Here is a 19762-nt window from a genome sequence, read left to right as displayed (position 1 = left end):
GTTGAGACAGTGAACTGGCATGTCTCAAAAAAAAAGCTGTCTTTTTGTTATTACTTACCAGAGTCTCTTTGTGCTTCAGGTCCGTGGTAACTTGAGGTGTCTAATTAAGGCTTATTGGACCCCCATTGCCTGAATAATTACTCAGGTGTCTTGTGACTCTGGGAATATTTAGGTACAAGTACATTGAATAAAAGATCTCCTTTTATACGGAAGACATTGGTCTGGAGGGTCAAGGAGTCACAGAGTCATATAGCATAGAAACAGGCCCTTGGGTCTAACTGGTCCAGAATGCCCCATCCAAGCTAGTCCCATTTGCCAGTGTTTGGCCCATAACCTTCTAAACCTTTCCTATCTATGTACATCTCCAACTATCTTTGAAAAGTTGTTTTGTACCTGCCTCAACCACTTCCTCTGGCAGTTCATTCCATATACATACCACCCTCTGTGTAAAAAAAGTTGCCCTTCAAGTTCCTATTAAATCTTTCCCCTCTCACCTTAAATCTATGCCCTCTAGTTCTTGATTCCCCAACCCTGGGGAAAAAGACAGAGTGTATTTACCCTATCTATCCCCCTCATGATTTTATACACATGATTTTATCTATAAGATCACCTCTCAGTTTCCTATGCTCCAAGGAATAAAGATAAGATTTCTTTATTAGTCACATATACATTGAAACACAGTGAAATGCATCTTTTGTGTCAAGTGTTCTGAGGGCAGCCCACAAGTGTCGCCACGCTTCCGGTGCCAACACAGCCTACTCACAACTTCCTAAGCCGTGCATCTTTGGAATGTGGGAGGAAACCGGAGCACTTGGAGGAAACCCACGCAGACACGGGGAGAATGTACAAACTCCTAACAGACAGTGGCCGGAATTGAACTCGGGTCACTGGCGCTGTAACAGCGTTACACTAACCGCTACACTACCTAGCCTGTCCAACCTCTCCCTATAACTCAGTCCCTCAAGACCTGGCAACATCCTTGTAAATCATTTCTGCATTCTTTCCAGTTTAAGAACATCTTTCCTATAGGAGGGTGAGCAAAACTGAACGCAATACTCCAAGTGCGGCCTCACCAGCGTCTTGTATAACCACACCATGACCTCCCAACCTTTGTACTCAAGGATCTTCAATGCTCAGAAAACCAGGTGCCGTGTGACAAACTGAAGAGCAATATTCAATTGTGTATGAAGCCTTGCATCCTATACCTCACATACTGTACAACCTATCCTGTACCTCCCATCCTGTACCCTACCAAGTCTTATTCACCACCTTGTCTTCACTGATCCACACTGGCCCTTGGTTGCCCAATACCTCAGATTTAATCCTGATACACCTGGAGCACTGTGAGTAGTTCTTGGCGCCAGCTCTTAGGGAAGGTAGATGGGCCTTGAAGGAAGACGTACCGGAATTATATCGGGGTTAAATAATGAGGATAAATTGCACCAATGAGGATTGTATTCCTTAGGATTTAGAAGGTGGGGTGATTTGGTTGAAGTACTGAAGCTATTATGTGGAACAGTTGGGACAAATGGAGAGAAACTGTCTCCACTGTTTGGAGAGATTAGGCCTCAGACAACAGTGTGAACCTTGCAACCAGGCCTTTCAGGACTGAAGTTAGGAAGCAGTTCTGCATGTAGCAGGTAGTAGAAATTTATTATCCTGTCTGCAAACAACAATTGATGTGAACTCGGTTGTTAACTTTAAATTAGATTCATGGATTTTTGTTAACCAAACAATATTAAGGATTCTGGAGAAAGGGCAGTTGTATGGACCTGGATCTTATTAAATGGTGGAATAGGTTTAAGGGATCTTGTTGCTTTGTTTCTGATGATTGAATTTAAATCCCCACTCTGTCCTTCCTTATCTCTGCAATCTCTTGAAGTCTAGCCTCTCTCTTCCATCCCAGACCACTTCCCCTGACCAAGGGCCTGCACCGTGAAATTTAAGTGAGTTTTTGGAAGCAAGTCGGGAAACCTTGTTGTCCCTAATCAGAACTCGAGCATGTCGGTTTTCCAGACCAGCATCTGTTGCCTTGAGATGCCCACACTGCCACAGATGTCAGCAAACTCAAAACCTTTATTTCAGTGGTAGTAGAGTGGCGATGTAAAGAGTGTGCTTGGCTGCTCCACCAGCTGAGTCTGTCAGCCAGCTCCCAAATGTGGCAACGGCATTCAAAGAAAGCTCTATTTTCGTTATTCCTGGAAGAAGCTCATTAGTTGAGAAAGATTAACCCAGCACAGAGGAATGAAATTCCATACAACCCAACAGACTTAAAGCCACAGGGAAGCCATTAGTATTTTATTTTCATTGACAGAGTGAACAGAGGCCAAGAATTTTCCAACTGAGAAATTAGCCACGTTGTGTGATGAACTCAGTGCTATAGGCTCAAACATTAGTTTTGGTTTGAAACTCCATCTTTCACTGTGACAGCTTTTACAGACAATCTCTCAGAATCGCACAAATACTTTAAGACACATGGACCATGAAAATGGAGACACACTTCCCTGTAGCTGTGACACTTTACTCTGTATTCTGTTACTGTTTTTACTCTGTACTACCTCAATGCACTGTGTAATGAATTGATCTGTACGATCGGTATGCAAGACAAGTTTTCACTGTACCTTGGTACAAGTGACAATAATGAACCAATACCAGTAATAAACCAGAGTCCATCATGATGTCAAGTTCTTCTTCCGTCGCCTCAGCCTCCATGCCTACTTCTTTGGCAAAGAGTTTTCACCCCCCACTGATGACCCTTTCTCATGTCTCCAACACTCCTTCCTCTCGGAACCCCCCCCTCGGGCCTTTTACCCACTCTTCACCTTTTCATCTCCAATTGCCATCGCGATATCTACTGCCTCAACTTCTCCACTCCCCCACCACCTACCATCCCCCATCAAGAAGGTCTTGAAGCCCTCTGCTTCCTTCTGTAACAAAGATCCAACTAGTCCCCTTCCATCAACGCTGTCCTCCCCCGACTGAACTTGTTCTTACCCGAAACAACTTCTCTTTTGACTCCTCCCACTTCCTACAAATCAAAGGTGCAGCCATAGGCACTCACATGAGTCCCAGCTGCATCTGTCTTTTCATTGGCTACGTGGGACAGTCGTTGTTCCAATCCTTCTCTAGTACCACTCCCAAACTCTTTCTCTGCTACATCAATGACTGCATTGGTGCTGCTTCCTGCACCTGAGCAGAACATCGATTTTATCACCTCCACTACCAACTTCCACTCTGCTCTCAAATTCACTTGGACTATTCTGACACTTCTCTCCCTTTCTTGGATCTCTCTGTTTCCATCTCGGGGGAGCAACTATCCACTGACATTTACTATAAACTCACTGACTGCCACAGCTACCCAGACTACACCTCTTCCCACCCTGTCTCTCATAAGGATGCCATCCATTTCTCCCAGTTTCTCCTCCTCTGCCATATCTGCTCACAAGATGAGACCTTTCATTCCAGGACATCTGAAATGTCCTCCTTTTTCAGAACATGGCTTCCCTTCTACTGTGGTTGACGGAGCTCTCTCTCACGTTTCCTCCTTTTCTCAGACTTCTGCTCTCACCTCACCTCCCTCCAGACAGAACAGAGATAGAGTTCCCTGTCAACGTATTCCATTCAAGGCTATTTTATCTCTGCAACTTAATATTTAAATCTCTGACTTTTTTGCGTTTTTTATAAACATTTGCAGTTTCACTCTGCACAGATGCTGCCTGACCTGCAGAGTATTTCAAGCAGCTTCTGATAGAAAGTAGTCATTACTAGCCTAAAAGGTGGAATGGGGAAGAATTCCTTTACAGAGAGAGGGATGAGATTCTAGAGTAGAGCGTTGAAGCCGAAGTCACTGCAGGTCTTTGGATGAGATATTGCAATATGGAAAGGAGTCAGGAAGAGAATGTAGCAGAGTAGTTAAAGATAATTAGAATGAGGAGCAGGCTTGTCCCCTTTGACCCTCACCAATTTTTATTGCTGGACCATAGAAAGCATCCTGTCCAGATGCATCACTGCTTGGTATGCCAACTGCTCTGCCTGTGACCTCAAGAAACTGCAGAGGGTTTTGGACACAGCCCAGGACATCATGGAAACCAGCCTCCCCCACCTCCCCCCACCGCCCATGGACTCTGTCCACACTTCTCGCTGCCTCAGTAAAGCAGCCAGCATAATCAAAGACCCACCCACCCTGGACATTCTCTCTTCTCCCCCCTCCCATTCAGCAGAAGATACAAAAGCCTGAGAATGTGCCATCAGGCTGAAGGACAGCTTCCATCCCATGGTTATAAGACTAATGAATGGTTCCCTAGCACAACAAGATTGACTCTTGATCTCACAGTCTACCTCATTATGACCTTGCACCTTATTGTCTACCTGCACTGCACTTTCTCTGTAGCTGTTACAGTTTATTCTGCATTTTGTTATTGTTTTACCTTGTACTACTTCAATGCACTGGTGTTGAGCTGTACGAACGGTATGCAGGACAAGTTTTTCACTGTACCTCGGTACATGTGACAATAATAAACTAATTCCAATTCCAAGGCCTGTCGGGACTGCAAACAATTATGCCTAATGGCTTGTTCCTGTTCTATGTCATTCTGAGCAGTTTTTTAATAAATTTCTCTTTTTCACAGTAGTAGCAATGTAACGTTCATTACAGACTTTTTAAATGATATATTTATTCCATTCAAGACCAGCATTTTCTGTTTTTACTTGTTTATTCAGTTTCGGCAAGATCTCCCCTGTTGGTGAAGGTAAGATCTCCCCTGTTTCGTGAAGGTGAGATCTTGCTTGACAAATCTGTTGGAATTCTTTGAGGAGGTAACAAACAGGTTCGACAAAGGAGAGTCGGTGGATGTTACTTACATGGATTTTCAGAAGGCCTTTGACAAGGTGCCTCACAAAAGGCTGCTAAACAAGATGGGTGTTAGAGGCAAGGTACCAGCAAGGATAGAAAATTGGCTGACTGGCAGAAGTCAGAGAGTGGGGATAAAGGGGCATGGATGTACTGCTGAGGCTTTTTAAGGCGCTGGTCAGACTGCATTTGGAATATTGTGAGCAATTTTGAGCCCCATATCTAAGGAAGGATGTGCTGGCCCTGGAGAGGGTCCAGAGGAGGTTCACAAGAATGACCCCAGGAATAAAAGGCTTAACCTATGAGGAATGTTTGATGTCTCTGGGCCTGTACTCAGTGCAATTCAGAAGGATGAGGGAGAGCTCATTGAAACCTACTGGATACTGGAAGGCCTGGATAGAGTGGACATGGAGAGGATGCTTCCATTTGTAGGAGAGTCTAGGATCCGAGGGCACACCCTCAGAATAAGGGACGTCCCTTTAAAACTGAGATGAGAAATTTCTTCAGCCAGAGGGTGGTGAATCTGTGGAATTCGTTGCCACAGAGGGCTGTGGAGGCCAAGTCATTGGGTGTATTTAAGGCAGAGACTGATAGTGGGGTTGAAAAAAATCAGCCATAATTGAATGACAGAGCAGAGTAGATGGACTGAGTGGCCTAATTCTGCTCCTTTATCTTATGGTCTTATCTACTTAGAAAGAGACTTCTGAATTTTTAGTCCTGTACTGTGTCTGACAATGCTGAGTGAATTTAATCTACATGCAAAATGTACCATCAGAAAGTACCATGGATAATTATATTAAAACCTTCCCCTTTTTTTCCTTGTGAAATGCCTTCCATATACCTTAGTTATTTTAATGCATGACTAGATAGCAACCTTTGCAGATCTGAAGTTTTGTTTCCTTTGTGCACTCTCTGTCAAATATTTTTATCTGAATCCATCTCCTCTGGCTATAAAAAATTGGAAGGGAACTAGTTCTATTGATCTCTTTTATATTTTTAATTTAATTATTTAGAACTTGAGAACTGGGAGCTGGAACAGACCAGTTAGCTCCTTGAGCCTATTTCACCATTCAGGAAGGCCATGGCTGATCAGAACTTGCCTGATCCCCATAACCTTTGATTCCCCCAATCTAAAAATCGATCTCAGCCTTGAATATACTAAACGACTTAAAATCCATACTCTGTGAGATAGAGAATTGCAGAGGTTCACAGCACTCTGAAAGAAACGAAATCCTCCTTAAGTCAGTCTTATTCTGAAATTGTGCTTCCACTCCTGTGATGGGACACTTCCTTGCAGCATCAGATCTGCCAACCCCAGCAAGAATCTTACACATTTCAATAAGATCACATCCTATTCTTCTAAACTCTACACAGTAGAAGCCCATTCTTAAGACCCTGCATAAATTACGATAAATAAGGATTCCACAATATCAGGATTCTACTGCCTTGGCTGGACTATCCAGCATGCTGCCACTTTGGGTGTCTCAGAACTCCATCTCTGCTGCTCGGTCCGGGGTATGCTATCTCCTTCTTATCCACTGCCAGGGCTCGTCCTCTGCCTACCCAATCCCAGCTCCCAGACTCACCAATATCTACATAAGATTCTGTGAGCCAACCCCATCGTCCCTGGATTGGTGCATTAAACAGTAGTGCAATGGACGTGCATTGAGAAAGCAGCAAGTTACTGAGGTAAAACTTTCCGCACACATGACTTAATTGCACAACTTAAATGTTTTTAAAAATGTTGATGTAGTTTAAACTGTTTTCCCCTCTTCTTCTCCAAGAAATGAAAATCCCCACTGACTTTACAAGTTACAGCAACTAATTGAAAGAAATATTATCTTTCCACAAATGTCTTGCCTGCAGTACAGCTGAATATGTTTTGAAGTTCTTCCTGCAGTTTAGGTAGAACTTTAACATTCTGCTCAATCTTTCCCTACTGGGCAATGCCCTCATCCCAGGAATCACTCTGATGAACCTTCCCTACATTACCTCAAAGGCAAGTATATCCTTTTTTACGTGGGACAAAAACTGTACTCAGTACTCTGGATGTTGTTTTACGAAAATTGCTTTACTTCATTTGTGGCAAGACTTTGGTACTCTTCTTGCAATAATGCCATTAATTGCTGTACCTGCATGCTGACTTTCTGTAGTTCTTGTATGAGTCACTGCTAAGGTCTCTGAGCAGCAGCATTCAGTAGTCTCACAGTGTTTAAGTAACACTTACAGATTTTTTTTGTTCATTCTACTGAAGTGGTTAATCTTATATTTCTCCCCTTTAAACTCCAACTATCATTTTTTTTGTCTACTCGCTTAGCCTGTTCTTAATCCTCTGCAGAGTCTTTGGGCCTTCCTCACAATTTGCTTTCTAACTATCTTCACATTGCCGTTATTGTTGTTAATATAGATTATATCGATTGATGGCAATTAGTATTGGGTGTGGAGCTACAGTCAAAGTCCATCCCTTTTTTAAGACTCAGGAGTCTCAGAAGGCACAATACACCAACTCAGGGGACAGGAGACACTGAGAGCTGCCTTTGACTTTATACCTTGCCATTCTACTCAGACACGACTCTTCTTATGCAAGAAGCACCAGTCATGACATTGTGGACTACTGCACCCTAACTTTAGCTAGCAGAGATTGATAGATCTTATGTATGTTAAGGGAATCAAAGGATATGGTGTTAGTGTGGAAAAGTACCACCAGGTCAAAGATCAGTCATGCTCTTACTCAGGGATGGAGCAAGCTTCTTCTGCTTCTATTTCTTTTCTTCTTAAGCTTGTAAAAATCAGCGATTGGCCAATACCCCAAGCACGTCTGCCAGTACCTACCCTCACCTTAGCCTTGCCAGCATAACTGTCTCTTTTTAAAACATAAATCTTCTCAGTTTTGTACTTCTTTCTTTCACTTGTGCAAGGGATCACTTGATGATGAGAGAAATGATTTTGACCTTTTCAGTGTATTGGTCTCAGGGAAAAACCTCGACAACCTGTGCATTTTCCAAAAGGGTTGGGAAATGGGATTACACGAGATAGCTTCAGTTGAAAAGCTAGAACAGGCACTGACACGATGGTCAAATTGCCTTTCTCTGAGCTGTACTTCTATGATTCCCTAACAGGTTTTAAAATATTAATCTGTCTGTCTCATAGAAATTGTTTTAACCTTATGGGCCTTTCCAAAATTTTCTGATTCATTTTTTTAAACCTCATACTACAAGTGTTTTTTTCACCAGATAAATGTGCTTCTTTTTCCATTTTTATATTGTAGGTTTAGGTGTTTGAGTGTGCATATTTATCTATCAGTGCTTGTGTGTTAGTGTGTGTGTGTGTGTGTGTGTGATTGTGTCTGGGTAAGTATGTGTGTGCATGAATGTGTTTTGTGTGTGTGCAGTCTTGTGTGCGTGTGTGAGAAACTGTATATGTGTGCGTGTGCACACACTCATGTCTCTCTGTATATGTGTGTCACTGTTTCTGTATGTGTGTGCATTCCCACATATGTTGGCATCTGTGCCTCTGTGCGCCTGTGATCATAGAGATTGTGTGTCTGTGTTTTGAGACATTGCCTAATTCCCAACACACGTCTTTTACAATGGAGTTGAATCATGATTAATGGTCAAATCCATAAGTTAAAGAGCAAGGTATTTAGAAACAGCAGCAAGGGTGGTCGATCTTTGGCAGGAGATGACGAGCAAGGCAAAGTCAATTAGAAAGGATAGAGAACATGGATTCTCATTTTTTATTTTCATGGCTGTAATTTGTTCAAAAATTAAAATGTAATCACCTAATTAACAAAGGCATCTTATTTGTTGGATCACTGCCAGCAGCATTCTAATGAAACATTAATGAAATCTTTTGTGGTAATCAATATGCTGATGGCAATTTGCTGCTTTAAATTGGCATCAGCCAGGTTTGGCTGTGGAGTGTGGGGGTGGGGAGGAAGAGTTTGTGACTGCTCTGTTAGCAGCTGTGTATCAAAGGGTAAGTGCATTGAATTGTGATTTAAACCTACATGTAATAATGTGAGGCACCTTATCAGACTTTCCCAGTCTCCCTTTCTTCATCCATTACACATGAAGTAATCAATTGGAGGTAGTTTACAGTATTTGGAGAGTTTAAAAGGTAACCGGTATACTTCTCCTTTTGTACGGTCATCTTGCTTTGCCCAGTGAAATAATTAAAGAGGAAATTGTTGCCCAATAAACTGCCTCTATTTAGGATATTGACCATGCCATTATAATCCCGTGGAAGCTATTCTACTTAAAATGGCAACTCCCATACAATTCTTAACAATTGTCCTAAAGGATAAAATGCATCAACAGTCGTTGCTTCAGTTACTCTACCTATAGATCTCTTATATTGGTCAGTAAGTTCTACATCCTTTTAATATAATGTACCTAAAGAGATTCAAACTGTGCTGTGGGTTTATAATAGGTATGTATATTTATATTATTCTGGGCCTGATCTTGCACCCAATAGTAAAATCAGGCATTCATTACAATCATATCTGCAGGAGCTTTTACACTGGACTTCAGAGAGTCATTTCAGTGTAACACCTTACACAGGGGATCTGAGCCTTGTACGGACAAGACAAATAATTCTCTCCTTCACCAATCCGATTGAAGAATTATTAATGAGCAGCAGAGACCCCGGATCAAGCCCATTTAGATATTTACTTCAATATCAAAACAGGTGCAGAAAGTAAAAGGGAAAGAGGGAGAACAAGTTGTAATAAAAGAGGGATCTGGGCAGGCAAGGTAGTGTAGCGGTTAGCGTAATGCCTTACAGCACCAGCGACCCGGGTTCAACTCCGGCCACTGTCTATAAGGAGTTTGTATGTTCTCCCTGTGTCTGCATGGGTTTCTTCCGGGTGCTCCGGTTTCCTCCCACATTCCAAAGACGTACGGGTTAGGAAGTTGTGGGCATGCTATGTTGGCGCCGGAAGCGTGGCAGCACTTGCGGGCTGCCCCCAGGACATTACGCAAAAAGATGCATTTAACTGTGTGTTTCGATGTACATGTGACCAATAAAGGTATCTTATGAAAGGGAGGGATCATTTAAAAAATGTGATTCATTAAAAATCTCCAACGATAATTAATATATGAAAGAATGATGTTCTGCACCCAGAAAAATATCATTTTCAATGCTGGGGAGGGTGTTTATCATTAATTAAGACTCATCATGTTAAAAATTTACTTAGGATAAAATGTACAGTCCCAAACCTTTCCCAGCTTGTTTAGTGGGCATACAGCAGGAGCTTCAGGCTGTTACAGGAGTGGTGAGTGTTTCACCAGGATATAGACATTGCCTAGTTTCCAGAGGAGCAAGGCCACTTGGGCCAGGCAATGCCTGATTCCTGCATCTAACTGCATGTGTGGCTGCTGGAAGTTGCTCTCTGCCTTACACTTCAATGACAGTAGAATCACTCTTATTTCTACAAGAGGGTCTGACCCCATATTCACATGAGCAAAACTGAAACCATAATCTAAAGCAAAAAGTTCGCATTGTTGTTAATCTTAACAAAAACCAAGAAATGTAAAATCCTTGAGGCCAAGAGGGTGTGCCCACATTTCATTTTCTCAGAGTAATTGGTTAAAAAAATGGTTGTCAACATGATTAAAAGTCAGTTGAGACACATCTAACGTGGACATAATTTTGTACTTGAGCTTCCAAGCACTTATCTGCATCATTATTAAGGCCATCTATTTCCATCTCTATAACGTCATTGAACTTTGCTGCACCTCAGGTCATCTGCTGCCAAAATTCACACCTGTCTCTGGACATGACTATTCCATGCTCCTGTCCAGCCTCATATCTTCCACCTTCTATTAACTTGCTACTCAAGCTTCCACCTCAAAACACACCGTCCCATTCACCCCTGACCTTGAATTTAAAATTCTCTTTCTTGTTCATAAATTCATTCATGACTTCATCCTTCATTATCTTTTGGACCTTCTCCAGCCCTGTATTCCTTCAAGTCAAGCACTGCTTCTGCTGTTAAACCCATGCTGTTCCCATCCTAGGCTTCATTTTTCTCCTTTAAAACACTCCAAACCTGCCTAGCTGCCTGAATATCTCCTTATATGTACCTTGTATATGTATCTTGGTACCAAAGCTTCTTTGATAACTTCCTGCAAACTGGTTTGTGAGCTTTTCCTAAGTTGACACAAGGAAAACTCTGTTGTGAAAGGTTGTGCACTTTCTTAACTTCATGTCTGCATTTCTACCTGCTGCTATCAGTGCACCAGCACTTTTCCCGCTTGCACTGATATTTGCCTTGTGTCTATTCATCTAAAAGGAAACTGAGGGAACATGATTATCATTAGACCTAGAGTATCTTATGAGATACGGTACCTTTTTCTGTCACAGGCAGAATGCACCAGACTTACAGACAACTTTTATAGGGTAGAATTTATATTCAACCTGCTGTTGCAGTTGCACTTGGCCAGAAAGCCAGGTAATTGGATGCCAAAAAACAACATGTGAAGATCTAGGAACTTCTAATAGTTGAGATTCACCCAGCAGTGGAAAGAGATTACAGACACAATTGGTGCCAGAAATAAAAGACAAAATGTTCTTTTAAAAGCTCAACATGGCCATCACTTAAAGATTTTAAGCACTGCTGAAAAGACTGTGACCTTCCAGTATAAAGGAAAGGAGATTTGAAGTATATCCGTGGTAGACCCTCTTGATCTAATAACAGAAGTCATCCATGAAGAATGTTCTCTTTATTAATCAGATTTATCCATTCCTGGAAGTATTATTAAACAGAATAGCTTCTCCCGAGAATGCAGAAAAGGTTGGTTTGCTGTACTGAAATTCTCATTTTGTTCCCCCTTCAAAGAAGAAGAAGAGACATATGTAGAAAGAAAGTTCCAAGTAAAATGTGCTACCAATATGCATTGCTGGTCAATGATGAGCACTTCAAACTTTTATGCTTAAAATGATAATTAACATACCCTCTTAATCTCAAATTTGCGATCATCTCATGTTAGTGAAAGCTATTTATGGCCAGTACTGTACACCACCTATAGTTTGTCTCGTCTGTAGCATCATGTTTGGGCATTTCCATTATTTCTAAGCAATGGATTGAAAATTATCAGGTAATTACATGTTCATCTGAAGGCCAGCGGTATATGGGTTTACGTTGAAGTAATGGCCGTCAATTGAAATCTCAGTTAAACTGCCACTTTTCACATCATTGAAGTTCAGTGACTAGAGCAGGAATACTAATGTAGGGGTCAGTGCTTCCTTCTGAATAATGTCAGGACTCAGCAGCTCAGTAGGAAGATGTGTTTGCTATTCAGGTGCACCGCATGAATTCTCTACAGGCGTTCGGCACTGTAGCTTATGTGGAAAATTTGCAGGGCAATTTCACAATTCTGCAAAAGCAATTCAGAAAAGCAGCTTAAAATAGTCAAGAGGTAAGTTCAGCAGCAATATTAGAAGTGAAGGAAGTGATAGGGTTGTGTCTATTTTAATAAAAAAAGCTGAAACAGTAACAAGACATTGCTTCAGTTTTTTTTCTGAAGATAACTTTGCTTTCTTCATCTGTGTGAACAAGCTCTTTTAATTATGCCTTCTAATATCGCTATATAAAGAGAACATATCTCCAATTGCTGATTACGTTGATACTGCTCTTGGTTAACAGGTGAAGTGCTGCAAGTATTGGCCTGATGATACAGAAATCTACAGAGACATCAAAGTAACTCTCATTGAGACAGAACTGTTAGCAGAATATGTCATCAGAACATTTGCAGTGGAGAAGGTAAGGAAAATGCTTTATGTCAAACTTGAGGCCATTCCATTGCTGAAATTAATTCATGGTCTAGTGTTGCCCAAGAGCTAGAGCCCCACTTGAAGCATCATGTTTGGACAACTCTTTTGTTCCTCAGCAATGGATTGAGAATGACAGTAATTGCTGATTATTCAAAGGGCAACAGCTCTGATGAAGGGTCTTGAAATGTTAACTCTCTTTCTCTTTCGCTGCCCGACATGCTGAGTGTCTCCAGTATTTTCTGATTTTATTTCAGCTTTGCACCATTTTTTAAAATTAAAATAAACTTTTTCTGGTATAGTTCACATCTGAGAGGGAGTGGCTGTACGTTGTCGATTGGGAGAGAAGAGTTTAAATCTTTAATATATTTTAAAGCTGTTATAGTTTGTTTCTTTCCACATAATAGTTTGTGGTTTCCAAGGAGAAAGCTTATGATTTTGCCACCATTTAATCAAGGCACCTTGAAGTTGGGTTACAGTGCATGTGAGATGAATTTCTGTCTCATTTTACCTGTCTCAGTGTGAATTTTTGCCACCTACATACAAAGCTTTTAAAATTTATTTATACAGCATGGTAACAGGCCCTTCCAACCCAACAAGCCCGCACCGCCCAATTACACCCATCACTTTCAGTTATCCCCATGTGACCTTTTATAATGCAATGTTTACTATACCAGGGGATGTCCACAAATCCCCATAGGTAACAAGACAGTGGTTAAGAAGGTATTGATTCATTATTAATTCTTGGGATGTGAGTGTCACTGGCCAAATCAGCACTTATTGCCTATTCCCTATTGTTCTTGAGAAGGTGGTGGTTCATCACTTTCTTGGACCACTGCAGTCATTCTGGTGAAGGGACTCTCCAGTGATATTGTATTTCCAAGATCTACACCAACTGTCGATGAATGAATGGTGATATATTTTCAAGTGAACGTGTGTGTGGTTTGCGGTTGGTGGTTTTCCTATATGCCCGCTGCCCTTGTCCATCTCGGTGTAGAGGTTTGGGAGATACTGTCGGAGTAACCTGGGCATGTAACTGCAAAGCATTTTCTGTATGGTACACCTGCAGGTACTTTGCACTGGTGATATATGTTTGGGCAGATATATATTTTGAGTAAATCTTTGGGGTGGTAGATGGAGTGCCAGAGAAGATATATTCCATTATAGACCAAGGTACGGAGAACAAGAGCAGAGAATTTATATTGGGATTGCATAAAATATGTTAGACCATAAACTATTGCATGCAGTTCTGGTAACCACTTTCCAGGAAGTATGTGATAGCTCCAAAGCAGCTGCAGAGATTTATGAGAATGTTGCCAGGGATTGAAAATTTTAATTATGACTAAAGATTGTCTGTACTGGGGTTGTTATCTTTGGAACAGGCAAGAGATCTATATATGGTGAATAGGGATGGCCTGTTTCCCAGAATAAAAAGGTCAACAACTGTGGAATATAAATTTAAGGCAATAGGTTGAAGGACTAAAGAGAAAAAAGATTTTCACTCAAAGAGTATTAGGGGTCAGGAACTCCCTGCTTAAAAAGGTGTTGGAGGCAGAAATTCTCATCACATTAAAGGAACCTACAAGGCCGCAGATCGAGAGCTGGGACAAGGGATTGATCTCTGTACTTCATTGGACCGGAATGGGCATAGTGGGAAAACCAGCTTCAGTTTGTGCCGTAAAGTTCTGTGATTCTACGTTTGACCATTTTCAGAAGATGGGAAATTCGCTTTACAGTATTGTTGGTGACTTCCAAATTTATGTTGCACCTCGCTGTGTGTCTGCACTTTCCACCTGTGTGTCTACGGTTCTTAAGGAGACGTTTCCTCCCATCTTTTTAACAGAGGGGTGCCCATGAGATACGAGAGATCAGGCAGCTCCACTTCACTGGCTGGCCAGACCATGGTGTTCCATATCATGCTACAGGGCTCCTGGGTTTTGTTCGACGTGTAAAGACAAAGAATCCAGCAGGTGCTGGACCTATTGTGGTACATTGCAGGTAGGTGCAATCTCATTAGTACACAAGGACGAGGTAGTTGATTCAGCCCACTCAATTCCATCATTCAGTACAATTTCCAGGCTTTGTTCCATATCCCTTAATAATCTCATCTATCAAAACCCAGTAACCTCAATTTTGACATTTTCAATAATATGGATGCAGTAATGTGATTACTTTCATCTTAGTTCGGTCCTAAGTATTGTGTGCTTTCAAGTTGATGACTGAGCATAAAACTGGTATTGTGCTCCAATTAGTAATTATTCAAATGAGAAGGACTTTATTTACATTACTACTCATCCTAAAGATCTTGCACTGTGTCACGTTATGAATTTGTCTCAACTTCGTTGCCTTTTCGAAGGTTTTGTCTTGATCCACCTGAGACTGATGGTAAAGATTTAGACACCAAAGGCTTGAATCTTGTCTTACACTTCAGCAAACAATTAAACCCAACCTTTTGGGTCCTTTCAGGCGGATTTAATATATCCTAGAGTGATTTTCAAAAAAGACCAAGGGAATTCTCCCAGTGATCTGACTGTTGTGTACCAGAGACTTGAACACAAAAATCTGGACTGAAAGTCCATCTTTTGAGGGGCCAGTGCTCCGTAATGGGTGTCATTCCTTGGATGAGACATTTAAGCGAGGCTCCAGACATACATTTTTCTTCCTCTCTTTCTTTCTTACTTTCTCTCTTACTTTCAGAGCTCGATAGATTTTTAGATGTTAAAAGGTAATAAGTAAAGTAATATGGGTTAGTGCAGGAAAGTGGTGCTCACACTCAATGATTCAGAAATAGCCACTTCCCATCCACCATCAGATTTCTGAATGACCATGAACTCATGAACACTACCTCATTATTCCTTTTTTTTTGCATTATTTATTTATTTTTGTAATCTTATGTCTCTGCACTGTACTGCAGCTGCAAAACAACAAATTTCATGTCATAAAAGTTAGTAATAATAAATCTGATTCTGAGTTATAGATCAGCCAGGACCTTACTGAATAGCAGAGCAGGCATGAGGGCTGAATGGCCTACTCCTATTTCCTTTTCATATATCCCTGTGATTATTTATCTTTCTTCTTTTTTTCCTTCTGCCTTTCTCTCCTGTTTGCTCTATTTTTCTTTCTCTCTTTCTTCACCCTATCCTTTATTTCCTGCAACTAACATCACAACTTGTCCAATTTTAGGCCTCATTACAGTTTGTTGGACTTCATTTGTGTGGGAAATACCAGCTGCATCAACCACATTACAATCCCATGTCAGAAAAATATCCACGGCTATAAAACACTTCAGGAAAGTTTGAGGTCGTGTAAGGTGCAATATAAATGCACAACTTTATTTTTTATATATGATTGATTTCAGGTGGCCACACAGACTTAATTTTCCAAAGAAACATTATAGATGAGAGGAGGGTTAAGCAATAAAGAATTGTGCCTATCTGACAATATCTAAATTAATGCAGAACATTAACAGACCCAAGGTGATTTAGTCTGACATAAATTATATTCCATTCATGGACAGTGCAGTATCTAAGAAATGTAAAAATGGATAATTCTATTACATTCAATATGTGAGTGTTTCTGGCAGGTTGTGGCAGATGGTCCAATGATATTAATTCTCTGTCTTTCAGTGCTGGAGCAGGAAGGACAGGGTGCTTCATAGTCATTGACATCATGTTGGACATGGCAGAGAGAGAAGGGGTTGTCGATATCTACAACTGTGTCAGAGAACTGCGATCACGCAGGGTCAACATGGTCCAGACAGAGGTACGGATTCCAAGTGATCTTTTAAAGAGTGGTCGCCCTTAATTCCAACATTCCCTAACCAAATCTCCTCTCAGAAGTTAAGTGTAAAGGGGACGAAGTGTCTATTGCCTCCATGATGGGATCTCCATGATCCTGCATGACATCAACCAACCAAACGCTGGAATGCATAGGGGTTGGGATGGAGAGGGAACAGAATAGTGGGGGTCCCCTTCCCCACAACACACAAAGCCACACAGCTGAGTAACAGTATCCTATGAGGGCTGTCAATGCTGGTGCCTGAAGCACTTTTCCCATTTTGTCGCTCGGGCCTGGATCATTGCCCGGAGAAGGATTCTGGGCAGGGATTGGATCCTTTCACAGAATCAGGAGCCCCAAAAATTTGGGTCTGCAGATGTCCTACAGAAAACACTTGCAGGTTTATTTCATTCAGTTTTGAAGGGTTCCTACCTTTAATTGGCCAGGTTGGAAGCATAAAGACCAGTTAGCCCATGGGAACGGGTGGGTGATTTGGGTCGTGAGTGAGAACATGGAATTAGTAGGAAGGGGCATCCTCCTAATGAGGAACTTCTGAGTGCTGGGTTTAGTGGGCGAGGTCAGGTACTACTGGGATGAAGATGAGTGGAATATCTGAAGCACATAGAGTTCTGTGTCATGGTGAAGGAGGCTTGATCACAAGGGTCAGACATCAGCAATGATCGGAAAGACAAATGGGTGGGGAATGGGGGAAGCAGAAGTTTTGATGGATGTGTGGGTATGATGTAATGTGTCACTAGTTGGCCTGGAGGATGAACTTCTGATCCACACAAAAGGAAGTCACCTCATGAATTCATCGCTTCTCAGACCGTTTCCTGAGGTTCAGGTTACACAACCAGCCATTTTCAACAAGAAAAGCTGTTAAGTCAAGTCAAGTCAAGTCAAGTCAAGTTTATTCTCATGTGCACAACTACAGTGGGGTACAGGTACAATGAAAAACTTGCTTGCAGTAGCATCACAGGCAACACACAGAGTATAAATTAAACATAAATTATTCAAGACAGTGAAGAGAGAGAAAAGAACTGTGCAAAAGCAAGATATTAGTGCAAAAAAGGGCACAATCAGAGACAAGCCCGTGGTAGTGCAAGAGGTGGTCCGCAGTGTTCTGTTGCTGAGGTAGGGTTAGGATTGTGCACGTCGGTTCAAGAACCTGTTAGTTGTAGGAAAGTAGCTGTTCCTGAACCTCATGGTGTGGGACTTCAGACTTCTGTACCTCCTGCCCGATGGTAGCTGTGAGGATCTTTGATAATAGATGCCGCCTTCTTGAGGCAGCGCCTCCCGTAGATGCTATCAATGGTTGGGAGGGCTGTGCCATTTATGGACCGGGTTGTGTCCACTATTCTCTGCCACCCCTTGCGTTCCTGTGCATTGGAATTGCTGCACCATGCCATGATGCAACCAGTCAGACGAGCAGCCTCATGATGACATTGACAAGACCAACCCATTTCCAGTGAATGCATTGGCTACTTTTCATTCTTCCTGCCTCCTAGGTGGATTTGAAGTGGGATTCGTTTCATGTTTTACCTCAAGGAACAACCTCAGCCCAGCTATTTTTGAGTTAATGCCCTTAACAATATTGCATCCAAAGAAATTCACCACTCAGATATATGCACCATTACAGAGGTCAGAAAATGCCTTTCCCAACCAGAAACATTGCCACTAATTCGTGTTTCTCTCAAAGCAATTTTGAGTATGTGGTGTGATATGAATTACATCTCACTCAGCAAGAAATCATTAAACCTCATGCTCAAAAGTACAGCTGTGAAAACCTTTCTCAATCTTTAATTCCTGCACATTTATTGATTCCACTTTGATTGAAAATTGACTGTTCTCTCCTCTAACTCAACAGGAACAGTATGTATTCATCCATGATGCCATACTAGAAGCTTGTCTGTGTGGAGACACAGCAATTCCTGCCTCTCAGCTCAGGTCTGCTTATTATGAGATGAATAAATTGGAGCCACAAACTAATTCTTCGCAGATAAAGGAGGAGTATAGGGTATGCAAAGTCATTTTCCAACATTTCTCACAGTACAGAGGGTTTTTTTATAAAATGGAATGCATGCATGTTCAAAACTAATCAAAACACCCCATATCTCCAAGGATTATTGAATGTCCTTTTAAATATTTAAAATCTGCTGGGATGGGATGGGAGATTTTCCCTCAGAAGGAGTGGAGGAATACTTCTCAATCTCTACTTATGTGCAGCTGAAAGTCACCACCAGGTGCGGATAGGATACATTTGGACTTGTTTTGCTTTGGGTTGATTCAGGTCAAAAGCCCATTAATACATGGCTATTTATTGCAATCTTATACCCCTGAATAGCTCACACACTTTGAATCAAATTGGGTCTATCTCACTGCAAGTGAATAACGCTCCCCTTTTTGCTACCACTGGACAAAGAAAACAGGATGCTTGCCCATCCGAAACATCGTCAATTAATTACAAATCACAAAAAAACTGTAGATGCTGGAAATCTAAAATAAAAACAGAAAATGCTGAAGATACTCAGCAGGTCAGTCAACAACTGTGGGAAGGGAAACAGCTAATGTCTAAGATTGAAGACCCATCCTCAGAACTGAGATCTGACGAAGGGTCTTCGACCTGAAACATTAACTATCAATTACAAGTCATTTTGGGGTTCTGGGCATTGCTGGTAAGACAAGTATTTATTGCCCATCCCTAAATGCCCATTGAGAACGTGGTGTTGAGTCACCATCTACAACTGAATGGCTTACTAGGCCCCTTGCGACTTAACCAGGTGAAATATGTCCAGAGTCTCATATATGGGATAGCAGATTTCCTCTCCGAAGAGCATTCGTGAACTAGATGGGTTTTTACGACAATCCAGTAGTTCTTGTGCTCGTCATTTCTAAGACATTGTTGTTCATGTTCCATCTTTTTAACTGAAGTTAAATTCCACAGCTGCTGTGGTGGGATTTGAACCCAGATCTCTGGACAGTCCAGATGAGGGGTCTCAATCTAAAACGCCGACTGTCCATTTCCCTCCACAGATGCTGCCTGACCCACTGAGTTACTCCAGCTTCTTGTTTGTTGCTCCAGATTCCAGTGTCTGCAGTCTTTTGCATCTCTCTCTTGGTTGTTAGTCTGGGTAATTCAAAAGCTGTGTAACACCATGCCCCTGTTTACTTCATTAAAATAGATCAGCCATGGAGGGAAGTTGAGGCAAGCTTGATGGATCGGTCACTTCAGTCCACACTTGTCGACTTCCCAGGTTTGATGAAAATGGTTGATGTGGGGAGTTTTCAAATGAGAGAGAAAATATTATAAAGCAAACTTCAAAGACCAAAACTCAATCCATAGCGGCACTGGAGGTTAACTGT

At 41.6% G+C, this 19762-nt stretch overlaps 1 protein-coding gene across 7 annotated transcripts in view; it reads left to right on the top strand.

Annotated features, from left to right (window-relative positions):
• Positions 1–19762, top strand: part of LOC127574151 (receptor-type tyrosine-protein phosphatase mu-like) — a 746263-nt gene that overhangs the window by 713009 nt on the left and 13492 nt on the right. For all 7 annotated transcript variants that reach the window (XM_052022906.1, XM_052022912.1, XM_052022911.1 and 4 more), the window contains 4 exons: positions 12498–12614; positions 14466–14620; positions 16249–16384; positions 18267–18416. In XM_052022906.1, the coding sequence (XP_051878866.1) occupies positions 12498–12614; positions 14466–14620; positions 16249–16384; positions 18267–18416 (558 nt within the window). The remainder of the gene's footprint in view (positions 1–12497; positions 12615–14465; positions 14621–16248; positions 16385–18266; positions 18417–19762) is intronic.

The sequence above is a fragment of the Pristis pectinata genome, chromosome 9, assembly GCF_009764475.1.
Source record: "Pristis pectinata isolate sPriPec2 chromosome 9, sPriPec2.1.pri, whole genome shotgun sequence".
NCBI lineage: Eukaryota > Metazoa > Chordata > Chondrichthyes > Rhinopristiformes > Pristidae > Pristis > Pristis pectinata.
Note: the sequence above shows the minus strand (reverse complement) of the source record. Positions and strands in the feature narration are given on the sequence as shown.